Source organism: Sceloporus occidentalis, unplaced genomic scaffold (assembly GCF_023333645.1).
Source record: "Sceloporus occidentalis isolate IW3139 unplaced genomic scaffold, rSceOcc1.0.p SCAF_7, whole genome shotgun sequence".
NCBI classification, from domain to species: Eukaryota; Metazoa; Chordata; class Lepidosauria; order Squamata; family Phrynosomatidae; genus Sceloporus; species Sceloporus occidentalis.
Genome location: NW_028316987.1, coordinates 87,604,546 through 87,619,035, shown reverse-complemented (window position 1 = coordinate 87,619,035; position 14,490 = coordinate 87,604,546). Strand labels below are relative to the sequence as shown.

Genomic DNA, 14,490 nt, shown 5'->3' with positions numbered 1-14,490 from the left:
TATGGATTGGTTGTTTTAATATGTATTCATTTTATTTGTTCTTTTAAACTAATGTGTGTTTTTAACTGATATATGGTATATATTAATAGGTTATTGTTCCCTACCTCAATCCATGTCCTAATTTGGTTATAGCAAGTTCTCTAAGGGTGCATCTACACTATAGAAATAATGCAATTTGACATCACTTTAAGTGCTACAGCTCTATCGTATGGAATTCTGGGATTTGTAGTTTTACAAGGTCTTTAGTTTTCTCTGCCAAAGAGTGCTGGTGCCTCATACACAGTACACATCCCAGTGAAAACTGAATTATTTCTACAGTGTAGACACACCATTGGATAGAAAGTGGATTGGATCCAAACTTAGCCATACATAGAGCAGAGCCATTGAAATCAACAGGATTTGTTAGTCCAGTCCTAGGTCATTCCATAAACAAATTATTATCATTCTACCTTTGTTTTGTCTTTCTAGGTTGGAACAGAAAATCCAAGTATATCTTTACATGTCATTGGTTTGAATGGGCCTACTCATGATTTGGAAATGACTCCTCCTGATGATGCAAGAATGAGGTGTGTGTTGTGTTATCCAAAGATAAGGATCTGAGGATATGATGTATCACCGCTGTCTCCTTTGCTTTCTCCTCCAGTTCCTAATTGTACTGTTTCTACCTTCGTTTTCCATCTTTTGAGTGCTGATTTACATTGCTGACAGAGTAACTTCAGACATACAGATTTCTCATGGCATTTCTTTTTTTTTTTTTTTGAAAGACATTTTTTTTATTGTAAAGCAGACATACACATATTAATATAAAAAACATCACTGACAATACACAACATTAACATAAATAATATAGACAAATGACAAAACAAAAATATGCTTATCTCCTCATATCATATAAAAAGCTACATGCACGTCCGACACATACTGCAGTAATTAACTGAATGATGTTATATCGAATTCCACTAAATCCCAACCCAAAAGAGACCATAGCCTTTGATATCTTACCTATATATCATATAGAGGAAAAGGCAAAACTAAAAAAGAAGCATACAGATCATTTTCTCTAATTATACTATTATTTCCTAATTAAAGTTATTGTCATAACTTTAAGCCACAGTACAATTCCAGACATTCCCATCTTACAGTTATCTTCTTCACATCCTTATTTTTAAGACTCTCTGTTAGTACATCCATTTCTTTAGCTTCCCATAACTTACTTAACCATTCCATTTCACAGGGAATCTCCTTCTTTTTCCAATATTGTGCGTATAAAATTCGACCTACAGTAATCATATACAATATTAAGGAAGACTTCTTTCTTACATTAGGTTCCTCCATAATACAAATCATATTTAACAAAAAAATACGAGGATCTAGAGGTATTTCCACCTGAAGGATATTAATCATTAATCTATGTATACTCTTCCAAAAAGTTCTAGCCATCTCACAGTCCCACCATAGATGAAGAAAAGAACCTTCCTTTTTCTCACACTTCCAACAAAGATTGTTTGAAGTCTTATAAATTTGATTAATCTTAACAGGTGTCATATACCATCTATGGAGCATTTTAGTGTAATTTTCCTTGTAATTTTGGCATACAGTAAATCTTTTCGTGTCTCTCCATGATTTTTCCCAGTGCTCTAGTTCTATAACCTTCTCTAAGTCTTGGGACCATCTAATCATTGAATGTTTCACTAGTTCATCTTCCAATTGTCTTGCTTTCAAAATCTTGTAATATTGTGACAGGTGTTTGTTCCCCTTGTCCAACAAAATCTTATCTAATTCATTAATTCCTTTACAAAAACCTTTCTGTTTTAAGTCTAGTCTGAACCTATTAGCAAGTTGATAATGCAAATACCAATCAATTTCTTGGTTGTCCAACAAAATAACATCTTTCTGTTTAAATGATAAAATATTATCTGGTCTCCAGAATATTAAATCTTTATAAGTCAGCCAGGAATTGCTATAGTCCTTGGTTCTTCTAAATAAAGCCTCCTGTGGTGACACCCAAACAGGTAAACCAGTATAAAAAAGGTTCTTAACAGTATTCCAAAAAGAAGAGCCTTTCTCAAAAAGTGTTGTTCAAATCCCTTATGTTCTTTCACTTTGTCGTACCACAGGTACGCATGTATTCCAAATCGTAGATCTCCACACTCCAATGTAACCCAATTCTCAATCCAACATAAAGATGATGCCAAATAATACAACTCAAAGTTGGGCAACGAACATCCCCCCCTAAGCACATCATCCGTTAGCAATTTCCACCTCACTCTAGGTCACTTTCCCTCCCAGAGAAATTTTGAAAATTCCCTTTGCCATGAGGTGAAACATTTTTTATTAACAATTATAGGAATATTTTGAAATCGGGGAAGGATATTCATCTTTAATATCGAAATTCTCCCAGAAAATGAAAGGTGTAATTTTGACCATAATATCATATCTCTCTTCACATCTCTCCATAGCCTATCATAATTATTCTGGAATAAGTCCATATTTCTACTAGTTAGATAGATTCCTAGATATTTGACCTTATTTACCACTCTATATCCTGACCCCTTACTTAATTCCAACTGTTCTGTCTTATCTAAGTTTTTCGTTAATATTTCTGATTTACTTTGGTTGACTTTCAATCCAGAACATTCTGAAAACAAATGGATTGTACTATTGAGGGCCGGCAATGAATGGTTCGGGTCTTCTAGAAGACAAATTAAATCGTCAGCAAAAGCTCTTACTTTAAAGGAATGTTTTCTAATAGAGATTCCCTTAATATCATCATTAGCTCTTATCTTATTCATTAATACCTCAAAAGCTGTTATAAACAGAAGGGGCGACAGAGGGCACCCTTGTCTGGTTCCACGTTCGATTTTAAAGAACTCTGTTTTTTCGCCATTCACTAAAAGTTGCGCTCTCTGATCTTCATAAATAGCACCTACCCACGTTAACAGCTGATTTCCTATATTCATTGATCTTAATAGTTCTTTCAAATATCTCCAAGAAATCCTATCAAAAGCTTTTTCTAAATCCAAAAGCAAAAAAGCTAGTTTCTTACTACAATCAGCCTCACCATGTTCAGTAATATTCATAACAATCCTAAGGTTATCCCTCCCCTGTCGACTCGGCAAAAAGCCACATTGATCTTCGTGAATATGCTTACTTAATATTTCTCTTAATCTATCTGCTAGAATGCTCGAGTAAATCTTATAGTCTACATTGGTCAATGAAATAGGTCTAAAGTTGTTTATGTCCTCTTGAATATTTGGATTCTTAGGAATTAACACAATCAAGGCTTCTCTCCAAGTTTCTGGTAGACCATTCTCTGAAACATCATTTATCGTATCCTTCAACGGACCCCCCAATATATCTTCCAATTTCTTGTAATATATAGCCGAGAAGCCGTCAGGTCCCGGGGACTTATTGATCTTTAATTTCTTAATGGCTTTTGATATTTCCTCTATCGTCACCTTATGGTTTATCTTCTGTCTTTCATCTTCATTGAATATTAAAGATTTTTGGTTACTCAGATAATCATGAAGTCTCGTTTCAGATACATGACTCTCTTTGGGTTTGCTATACAGATTCTGAAAAATTTTTGTAAAGAGTTCCTTAATATAAATAAACAAAGATTTCTCATGGCATTTCTGACTGCTAATGGCTTGGTTTCTCTAATGCTACAGAGAAGCTTGCCCTGTTAGCTTGCGGTAGCTTATTGCTTGGAGCTTAAAATAATTAGTAGCAATAATAATAGCAGCAGTAGCAGTAATAGTAATATGTGAGTCATTATGGCTCAGGATAAAAAATTTCAAATGAATTTTTGAATATCACGCTGAAGGTCTCAGGTAGAATGCAATAATACTCCATTCTTATTATGGAGGTTGCATATGCAATAATACTCCATTCCTATTATGGAGGTTGCATATTTAAAAAAAACATTCAGTCTGCTTACTGCACTCTGGAAATGAGTTATTTGTTGTTAAATCTGTGTTACATTCATCCTCCAAGGAGTTCACAATGGGTCTTTCCATTTTATTCTAAATAGCAAAGCCCTTGAGATGGAGTATACTGTAGTTACCTTGAAAGCTATTTGGCTGTGGATGGATCTGAATAGCATTTCCTGGCCTCTGTTCTGTTCTCTGTCCTTTACACTAGATAAGAGTATGCAAAGGGATCTAGTAGCACCTTTGAAATTAGATGAAAGAAAAAAGTTGGTAGCATGAGCTATCGTAGACTTGAGTCTCAGTTGCATAGAGTGGAGTGGAGAATCCAGAGACTGACCTATATAAGCTGGATGTGTATGAGAATCTCAGTTGAAATTCAAAACCTTGTGGGTATGGAGATGAGGTGGCAAGTTCAGTTTTAACAATGGTCATTGGTGTACAAATGCAGGAGGAAGGATGTTGCCTAAAGTCAAGGGGAGTAGATAACAATATGAGTAAGTATTGTCCCCCAATGACTATAGTTTAAAACTGAACTTGCCACCTTAATTGAGATTCTCACACACAACCGGTTTATACAGTGGGCCCTTCTTATCCGCTGGGGTTTGGTTCCAGGACCCCAGTGGATAACAAAATCTGTGGATACTCAAGTCCCATTCAGTCCAATGGCATAACAAGATGGTGTCCCTTATATAAAATAGAAAATCAAGGTTTGCTATTTGGTATTTTTACTTTTTGTGAATATTTTCAAGCCATGGCTGCTTTAATCTGTGGATAAAAAATCCATGGATAAGGAGGGCCGGCTGTATAGGTCAATCTCTGGACTCTCCACTCCATCCTATGCATCTGAGAAAGTAGGCTCAAGTCTACAAAAGCTCATGCTCCCAGCTTCTTTCTTTTGGTTAGTCTCAAAGGTATTACTAGATCCCTTTGCGTACTGATTTTCCAGACTAACATGGCTATGTCTTCTAATCCTACTAGATGTAGTGTTGCTCAGGAAAGGCTGTGCCACAAAAATTCTTTGTTATGTCCTGTGCGTATCTATTTGGGCTAAACCCTAGGATGGAGTATTCTGTTAATCCTTAAAGTGCCGTGATTCAATTAAGTATTTTGCTTCTATAATACAGTCGACCCTTCTTATACACGGATTTTTTATACACGGATTGAAAATGTTCCAAAAAAGTATAAATTTACCTTGATTTTCCATTTTGGATAAGGGACACCATTTTGCTATGTCATTATATGTAATGGGACTTGAGCATACACGGATTTTGTTATACACGGGGGACCTTGGAACCAAGCCCCAGCGTATAACAAGGGTCCACTGTACTGCTAACTCCCTTAGAATGTATGATATCTAAGTCCAATGCATTTATTTGTATTTCTTTAGGGCTATTTTGTATGGTCTTTCAGAGCACAGCCCTCCCAATTGTTAACACTCATGTTATAGCAGTTACTTAACATGATTTTATCAATCATTCCATAAAGAGAAAGTGGTCCTTGCATTTTTGATCCTATAAGTCCTCCTCATTCAGACAGGTATTTGAAACTTTGCATGATAACTTTGGGAGCTTCCAGAAAGATGAGACTTCTATTGTACAATTATCCTGTCCCATTCATGGAATTTTGTGAAGGGGAAGGGTTCATATGCTCTCATATTCAATTTGTAATCCTCACAATTTTCATATTGTTCCTTCTCTTTTTCTAATCAAAAAACTGTTAAGGAGAGAAAGAATTAATAGTGATACAATGCCTTTCGTTTGCTAAGAGCTGCTCATCCCGAAGTACCTTTTAAGCAGGCTTAATTTTGAAACACATAATTTTGCAAACTATTGGATTTCATGACAGCATAACCTAATGGAAATGACACTAATGTTCTTTAAAATCTCTGATCAACTCAGAGCTTTGGATACTCTCCCAGATTGTGCAATCAATGAGTTTGTGCTGTCACATGCATCCAGTGTACTGGTAAGGTTAATCATCTATGCTTTGTGGAGTATATTATAGGTCTCAAATTAAATTAAATTTAACACATTCCCAAACTCACCTTGAAGTCTGCTGAGTTGAGCTAAGTATTCAAAAGTAGCCATGTCCTAGAGCTATTTACAAAATCTAGAGTCAGGTAAATAACAAATCAGGGCCCAAGACTATGAGTGTATCCAAATATTCATGTATGCATAAGCCATAGCTCTCACATGGATCAATATGGATGCTAACATTAATAATAAAAATAATAATAAAATCTTTATTTACATTTACCGCCTCTCCCCATGGATCGAAGCAGGAGTACAACACTTCAAATCAGCATTACAACAAACACAAATTATCTAAAATTACATAAATTAATGAACAAGACAAATTTCGTTAAAGATTGAAATAGACTATAATCGTAGGCTGAACGAAGAACAGAGCCCACCTTCTTACAAAAACCACCTTGTAACTTTGAGTAGTTCTGGGTTTGTCATCTCCGATCCTTTACTCTGTCTCATGGCTGTTTTGCACCATGGTCATTTAGTCCACCAACTCCAAATCGTATGACTCAGAAAGTAATGGTTCGTTCCATCTACAGTAGATTGATTGAATCAATTGGATTTACTGACGTGTTGACTAACCATTCAACAACTAGTTCAGTGGGTCTGTCCAAGACAGAACTAACCAACAGGATTCAGGCCTTACATACCCGCCAACATTTCACACATGAAAACCAGGAGACATGTGGCCAAGCAACGTCAGATTGTGGTTAAGGTGGCACATATTCTTAATGGCAAAGAACACACAAGCTAGGAGAGGATGGACCAGTTTGCTTTTGCCTGAGTCTACTGGGAAGGAGAAGACTCTATTTCCTCCTATCTTCTCTTTCCTCCTCTGCTGAGTTAATTAAATGAAAACTGCTTTAAACTTGAAACTCAGTTTGCAACGGTTAAAATAAGCAGAGGACAAACTGGAAATGTGGGAGGAAGAGAAAAACTGGGACATTTAAAAAGAAACTGAATAAAGTGGGAAGACAGAAGATTAATCTGGACTGTCCCTGCCAAATCAAGACATTTAGAAAATATGCCAAATCATTTGGTGGTTATTTCCATAATCTTGTATCATAACTACACAAACCATGTTATTTAGTCTAATCCTCAGAGCTTTTGAACTAAAGCTGACAGAATTCCTCTTCAAACAAACATGGTCTGTGGCAGTAATCCAAAAAAGTAACTTCCCAAGTTCTGAACCCCTGGCTGTGAAATGTGATGGAATTGTTGAATAGGCATTGTTCAACCCCACACCCCATGCTTTGTGTATGTTCAGATGGTCTGAACTTTATTCCAAGTATTTTCATGAAGAGAAAGATATACAGTCTAAAGCAGGGGCAGGTGAAGTACAACCCTCCAATTGCTTGCTGAACTATAATTCCCAGTATCCCTCACTATTGACTATGGTGGCTAGATGTGATGGAAGTTGCAATTCAACAGGCTCTGGAAGGCCACATTTTGTACATTCTTGGTTTAAAGCATAAAGAATTGAGTTCAGTTTTCATAGCCATCACCAATATTTTTACCAATTACAGACATCATACAGTATTGAAAAATTTTCTGTTTCCAGCTCCTTTGGTTCACCGTTGGGGGAGCAGTGGAAGGAGCTTCAGATAACAATTTGTCTTGCTTTTATCTTCTTTTTTTCCCCATTGCACTAGCCTGCTGCTGAAAGAAAAAAAATATTGTTATCATGCACAGATTATAGTGTTATTATTAACAGTGCAACAGGCTATCCTCCTAGAAAATGTGCTGGTGTTGTTCTGTGGCTTAAAAATGAGAAAGAAATATTGAAGCTGATACTTTCCCAACACAAATTATGTGGCTCTATTTGTCTTCAAATGCTGAGCATGAAGCTGCTGAATTCATGTGCTAAATATTGCTAAAACCACAAAGTTAATATCTAGCTTATTATTTTGCTGGATAATCAGATTGTCAGTGTTTCTAGTACCTTCCTTTCTTTGTATGCATGGCGAATCCTTTCCAGAATGCCTGTTTTCTCCAGCGAGGCAGTACATTAATCCCAATGAGAGCAACAGCTCCTTATGCATATTTTATAACAAACAAATGAACTCATAAAAGTTTTATGGACTGTACACACTCTGAAAAGCCATTGTGTTATAATTATAAGTCAGAAAGACAGCTTTGACCTATGCATTCAACTTGTACATGTAAATGGTAGGTGATTTGTCAGTCTTGCAGTGGCTGGGCTTGTTTGTTATCTAGTCATTTTACCCCTTTCTTGACTTTTGGGAGCAGGAGTTGCTCCTTCTGTGCATCAAAGATTGAAACAGTAGTGGTAAACAGGGTTCTTCCTAGCAGATAGCAGGCTTAAATGCTGAACATAAAGAAAACAAAAATAAGAACCATGGAAGAACATACATTCAACCGAGACAATAAGGAAATAGAAATAGTAAAAGGGTTTCCATACCTCGAATCAAACATCGATCAGGATGGGGATTGCAGTCAAGAAATCAGAAGACTAGGAATAGGAAGGGCAGCTATGAAAAAACTAGACATGATCCTGGAAAAAAAGTGGACAAATGGATCTTTGAACAGATCAAGCCTGAAATTCCCCTGGAAGCCAAGATGATCAAACTATCATACTTTGGCCACATCGTGAGAAGTCATGACTCATTAGAAAAGACAATAATGGTAGGAAAGACAGAGGGAAGCAGAAAGAGAGGAAAACCACATGCTCTATTAGAGTCTATTATGGGGGTCACGGGTGTGAATTAACAGGATCTAAGCAGAGCAGTGTTTTGGAGACATGGTGTTTTGGAGGTGTCTCATCCACAGGATTGCCATGAGTTGGAGTCGACTCAAAGGCAGTTAACAAGAACAAAGAAGAAAGAAAGGAAGATGGCTACAGTAAATTCAATCAAAGAAGCCACAGCCCTAAGCCTGCAGGATCTGAGCAATGCAGTTAAGGACAGGGGAGCTCAGACGTGTCTCACTCATGGGGTCACCATGAGTCAAAGCTGACTCAAAGGCAGTTAACAACAACAACCTTGGGCCATAGACTTGCTTTATTTTTCTGTCTTTCCTTTCCCTGACTCCTCTCTCATGGCTCCTTCCCTGTCCCCAGTACTTGCTTGTTAATGAGCTTGTAGACATGATTGTCAGCTCTGACACAAATTTTAAGCCATTTGGACCCAGACTGCATCATTTCAGAGCTTTGCACAATCCTGACATGCATTAAACATTAAACAGCTGCAGGAATACATGGAGGCAAACAGGATTCATGTACAGTTGACCTGTGCATGACTTTGCCTCTTCACCTTTTAAATCAGTAGGCACTAGTGGAGTGGAACTCACAGGGTCACAGGGCTGGGGGGGTTGCTTATTAAAGATGCTGATATCAGCTGCTGCCATGCTTCAGAATTAATGTAGTTTGACATTAATGCAGCTTGACATGGCAGTTTAACTGGCATGGCTGGATGCTATGGAATTTATAGTTTGGAATTTGTATTTTGTGTGGCACCAGAGCTCTCTGACAGAGAAGGCTAAATATCCCACAAAACTACAAATCCCAGAATTCCATAGCATTGAGCCATGGCAGTTAAAATGATGTCAAACCACATTAATTCTACAGTGTAGATGCAGCCATCATACATCATATGTCACCCATTCCCGCCTTCCATACATACATACACACACACAGACACACACACACACACAGAGAGAGAGAGAGAGAGAGAGGTTTCTCTATTGCTTCTTTGAGCTCTTCCAGACTGGTACAAAGAAGTGACAACTCTCCTAGCAGAATTCCTATTTTGGTACCAGAGGTTCCTGGTTTATGCTCCCTCACTATCCACTTGCTGCTGGCCATAATTTAAAATAGTCCCTGTAAAATGTGGTGGGAGGAGAAAATGAAGAAGGCTCCATGACACCATAGGCAGCTTCACCAGTCATCAGCCAGATCTCATGACACTGTTGGCACCTTGGCCAATAATCATTCAAATCCTTCAGTACCTTTGCTCACTTTTTGGCTCAGCATATGAGACCTGAGGCCCAAGAAGCATCTACACTGTCAAAATAATGCAGTTTGACACCACTTTAAGTGCTGTAGCTCCATCCTAAGGAATCCTAGGATTTGTAGTTTGTTGTGGCAGTAGAACTCTCTGAGAGAGATGACTAAAGGGCTCAACAGGCCGCCCAGGCCTTGCTGGATCGGGGCCACAGCAACCGCATGCCGTGGCCCTGATCTGGCCTTTCTGCAACACAAAAAGAAGCTGCAAAAAGCTGCTCCTTTTCACACCATGGAAAGGACACCCTAGCTGCCATGGTGGTGGCTTTTTGGTGCTCCTTTGGTGCAGCCCCACTGTGCATTTGAGTATGTGCCATGACACCAGCTCCATGCCTCTCCCACGCCAGCATATAACACCAGTCAGTACAGGCTGTAAATGTCTCACAAAACTACAGATCCCATGGTATTGAGCCAATGGCAGTTAAAATGGTGTCAAACTGCATTGATTTTGCAGTGTAGATGCATCCTTAGTCTTATGAGCCATGACAGTTAAATTGGTATAAAACTGCTGCAGTGTGGCAGCAGCCTAAGAATGCATAATGACATTACATAATGGCAGTGTTGAACATCTGGACTGCAAGAAACCTGCTGAATAGGGAAGAGACAAAATGAAAGCTGATCTCAGCAAGACCAATGAGAATGACTTCACAGTCCAACCTCTGGTCCTGAGGCCACTAGATGTTATTGGTTTGTGTACATACATGGTGAATTCAGAATTCTTCTGGTGGCAGTTTCCAGTTGAACTAATGCACCATTCTACTGATGTTTTATCTGGAAAATGAAATGTCATAATGCCTTTTTACCTTGGTTTTATTGTTAAGTATATGTAAATATAGCACCCAAACACCTTTGTTTGTTTTTCAGGGAATACTATATAACCATGGTGAAGTGGGCAACCAGTACCAAAGTGGCAGTCAACTGGCTAAACAGGGCACAGAACTTTTCTATCCTAACTCTCTGCGATGCAACCACAGGAGTCTGCACAAAGGTATTGGTTTTGTTTTGTTTTTTAAAAAGAAAATCTATTGCACTTAACAAAAAAAAAATATTTGAGGGTGGCTGACAGCGTACAGTATAATGAACGTAAAATACAGAAATTAAAAATGTGTAAATGCTCATATATTTAAATACCAATAGCTTTCTCTTCTGAGAGTCAGCATGGTATAATGGTTTGAGTGCTGGACTAGGACACTGGGAGACCATGGTTCGATTTCCAGCTCAGCCATGAAACCCACTGGATGACCTGGGGAAATCACATGCTCTCAGCCTCAGGGTACAGCAATGTCAAACCTCCTCTAAACAAATCTTGCCAAGAAAACCCCATGATAGGGTCACCTTAGGGTCTCCATAAGTCAGAAACGACTTGAAGGCACATAAGGCCAGCTCTGCATAGTGGTTTGAGTATTGGACTAAGACTCTAGGAGACCAGGGTTCAAATCCCCACTTGGCCATGGAAATCCAGTGGGTGGTTTTGAGCAAGGTACCCTCTCTCAGCCTCAGGAAAGCAATGGCAACTTTCCTCTGAACAAATCTTTTGTGTTCACTTTAGGGCCTCCAATAAGCTGGAAGCAGCTTGAAAATATGCAGCAGCAGCAACAAGAAGAAAAAGTTATGCCTGCAGTATATTTAATGAGTACATTGGGCCCTCCACATTTGCTGGGGTTAAGGACACAGGGCCTTCATGAAAGTGGAGAAAAAATGCAATTAAAAAAACACTATTTTTTTTTAACCTGAGAGAATATCTATAGGAATCTCTAGGTCCTCCAGCACAAATGTATGGTCAGCATCTACCAGACGTTCACCATAGAATTGTGCTGCAGGAGCTACTAAGGATTAGAGAAGTGTTCTTTCCAGAAATCTCTAGCTCCTCCAGCACAACGTCTGCTGAAAGTTGACCTCAGACTCTCATTGGAGGACTTAGAGATCCCTAGAGATAATATATTAATCAAATCCACAAATAATCAAATCTGCAGAAGTCAAAGCTGCAAATGTGGAGAGCTGATTGTATTCGATTTTTTTGAAACTGAAAAAATGGCATATGGCAAAATGAGCATTTTATGTATATTGAAAGCAAAAGATTATAACTGTCAAACCCTGGGGCTTTACCAGACTTGGAGCAGCGTGATTCACTTCATGTTTACTTGGAAGTAAGTCCTTTGAGTTGATTTTGGCTGACTTCTAAGTAAGCATAATGAACACTACATTCTTAGCTCAGACTGCTGCTGAACTCTCTCATCAAAATCATTGTGAATTAAAAGTTAGGCTGACTGGATTGGGTGCTGACAGAGATGTTTCCCACCACTGACATGGATTTTAAGATATTCAGCACTCTCTTTTTGCATGGTATCACAGCCCTGTAGAATAAACTGCGTGCACACTTGGTTCTACAACATCACATAATGTCTTCTGGTTTTACACTCTTTTGCTCCTGGCCCTGGTGATTTTGGTTCAAGGAAGACAGAAAGATGATCCCTCAAGTTTTAAGTCTGACTATTCTTGACAGGAGGTGATAGCCCAGCTGTAAATGTGGTCAGTTGTTTAACCAGGAGCAGAAATGGAGGGCAGGGTGTTGAGTGGTGTTCACATTTCCTGCTCATAAAGCACGCTCGGATGGGTCCCTTTGTGTTTGCTAATCTACTGTTGAAATTGAGTCAAACAGCTTTCTGCCCTGATGAACCAGGTATAATAGATGTAAACTACAGTATAGTATTTTAATTATGTTGCTTCATTTCAGAAACATGAAGATGAGAGCACAGCCTGGCTGCATCGACAGGTAATGTGGCTCTTTTCTTTTGAATCATTTTTTTTTCTGCTTTGCTTAATAAAAGAGAGTGATTTCTGCACATCTTCAAAAGTAATAGAACAGAACCACAAGGGTATAAGTTTTAAGAGATGCAAACTAAACCTTTGATGCTGATTAATGGTAACCTGAGGATCTGCCTTTTCAGTTCCTGCTTATGAAACGCTCCTCTCTGGTAAAATCCATTGTGTGTTGGCTGTGATGAGAGGAGGTGCTGACTGAGATATGGAAATAAATAGGACCTTGAATTTATTGATTTATGTAATTCATTTCACCACCTTTCTGCCAGGATGGGACCCAAGACAGAAAAATAATTATAATAAAAAGAGTTCTAAAGCAATTTAGTACATTATTTTATTAAATACTGCATTAATTTAAAACAGATTTAAAGCACTGAAAACATAACAACAAGACGGTTAGTAGAATAACACCCCCACCCCCCACCCCCACACACTACTTGTGCAACAGCCGGTTAATAGGCAAAAGCCTGTTTAGATAAAAAGGTCTTTCTTTGCCTGCTTCTGGAAAAAGAATAGAGAGGTGGGCAGCCTAGCCTATCTTAGGGTGCATCTACACTGTATAAATAATGCAGTTTGACACCACTTTAACTGCTATAGCTCCATCCTATGGAATCTAGTTTCACAAGGTCTTTAGCCTTCTCTCTGCCAAAGAGTGTTGGTGCTACAGAAAAATACAAATCCCAGGATTCTGTAGGTTGGAGCCATGGTAGTTAAAATGAGGTCAATGCATTATTTTTATAGTGTAGATGCACCATGGGAATGAATTCCATATTAAACGGAATGACTTGACTTGTGAAGCCAGTTGTTTGGCAGCACTCATACTGTGCAGGGCTCTGGATTGACACTTAAGCATTAATCTAGATTAAGCATAGGTAAAGTGCAAACTCCCAGATGTTACTGGACTGTATTCCAAAGAAGTAACTTTTCTAAGCTCTGTACTTAACCCTGAAAAGGGGCACGTGATCTAAACTGAAGCGTTTTGCATCTTCCTTTCTGGAATCCAGAAAGGTCCCTTTGCCCACTGAAATACACTGGCTGGCTAATTGTGTGGCTACTCCAGTTTCCCACACTCATCCAACATTCCTCATTGCTCCCTGACCCCCATTTTTGTCCCCTAAGTTGCTAGAAACCAGTGAAGGAATCTTGCACTATTTATCACTCCAAATTTAATGCCATTTGACACAGCTCCACAGATAAGTACAAACTGCTTTCCTACGAAAGTCTATGGGAATTGCATTTGATAGCATGGCTATTCCAAGTGTGTGATTAATAGGTTATCTCCCCCCCCCTTTTTTTTTTTTTTTCTCTTTCAAATTATCAGGCTATAATAGCCTTACAAATTACTGAGTCGTAGATTTCATAGATTTTTCTCCCCTCCCCTTTCTCTTAAGGTCAGAAGGTAATTTTCAGGATTGTTCGAACTAGCTCTGCTTTTTCAAAGAAGCATACACTTGATAGCTGATCCATCAAGGCCAGTCTTATGACATGACCACATGAGCTCTGTTCTTGCCATAAGCATGCTTGTTCAAGAAAATGGAATTATACTTGTTTGTGAGCAGCCATTATCGTATGTCTTCTCAGTTGCATGACTGATTCAACGTCTGCCATTGCATTCCCTCCCCATTAACCCCATATCCCTGCCTTATGCCCTATCCATCATGCCTTTCAGGAAGGGTTCTGCTTTTTCGTG

General features: G+C 38.5%; 1 protein-coding gene across 5 annotated transcripts in view; it reads left to right on the top strand.

Moving 5' to 3' along the window:
- DPP6 (dipeptidyl peptidase like 6) overlaps positions 1-14,490 on the top strand; it is a 622,884-nt gene that overhangs the window by 554,606 nt on the left and 53,788 nt on the right. For all 5 annotated transcript variants that reach the window (XM_089533588.1, XM_089533589.1, XM_089533587.1 and 2 more), the window contains exons 10-12: positions 469-566; positions 10,845-10,968; positions 12,715-12,753. In XM_089533588.1, coding sequence (XP_089389714.1) covers positions 469-566; positions 10,845-10,968; positions 12,715-12,753 — 261 coding nt within the window. The remainder of the gene's footprint in view (positions 1-468; positions 567-10,844; positions 10,969-12,714; positions 12,754-14,490) is intronic.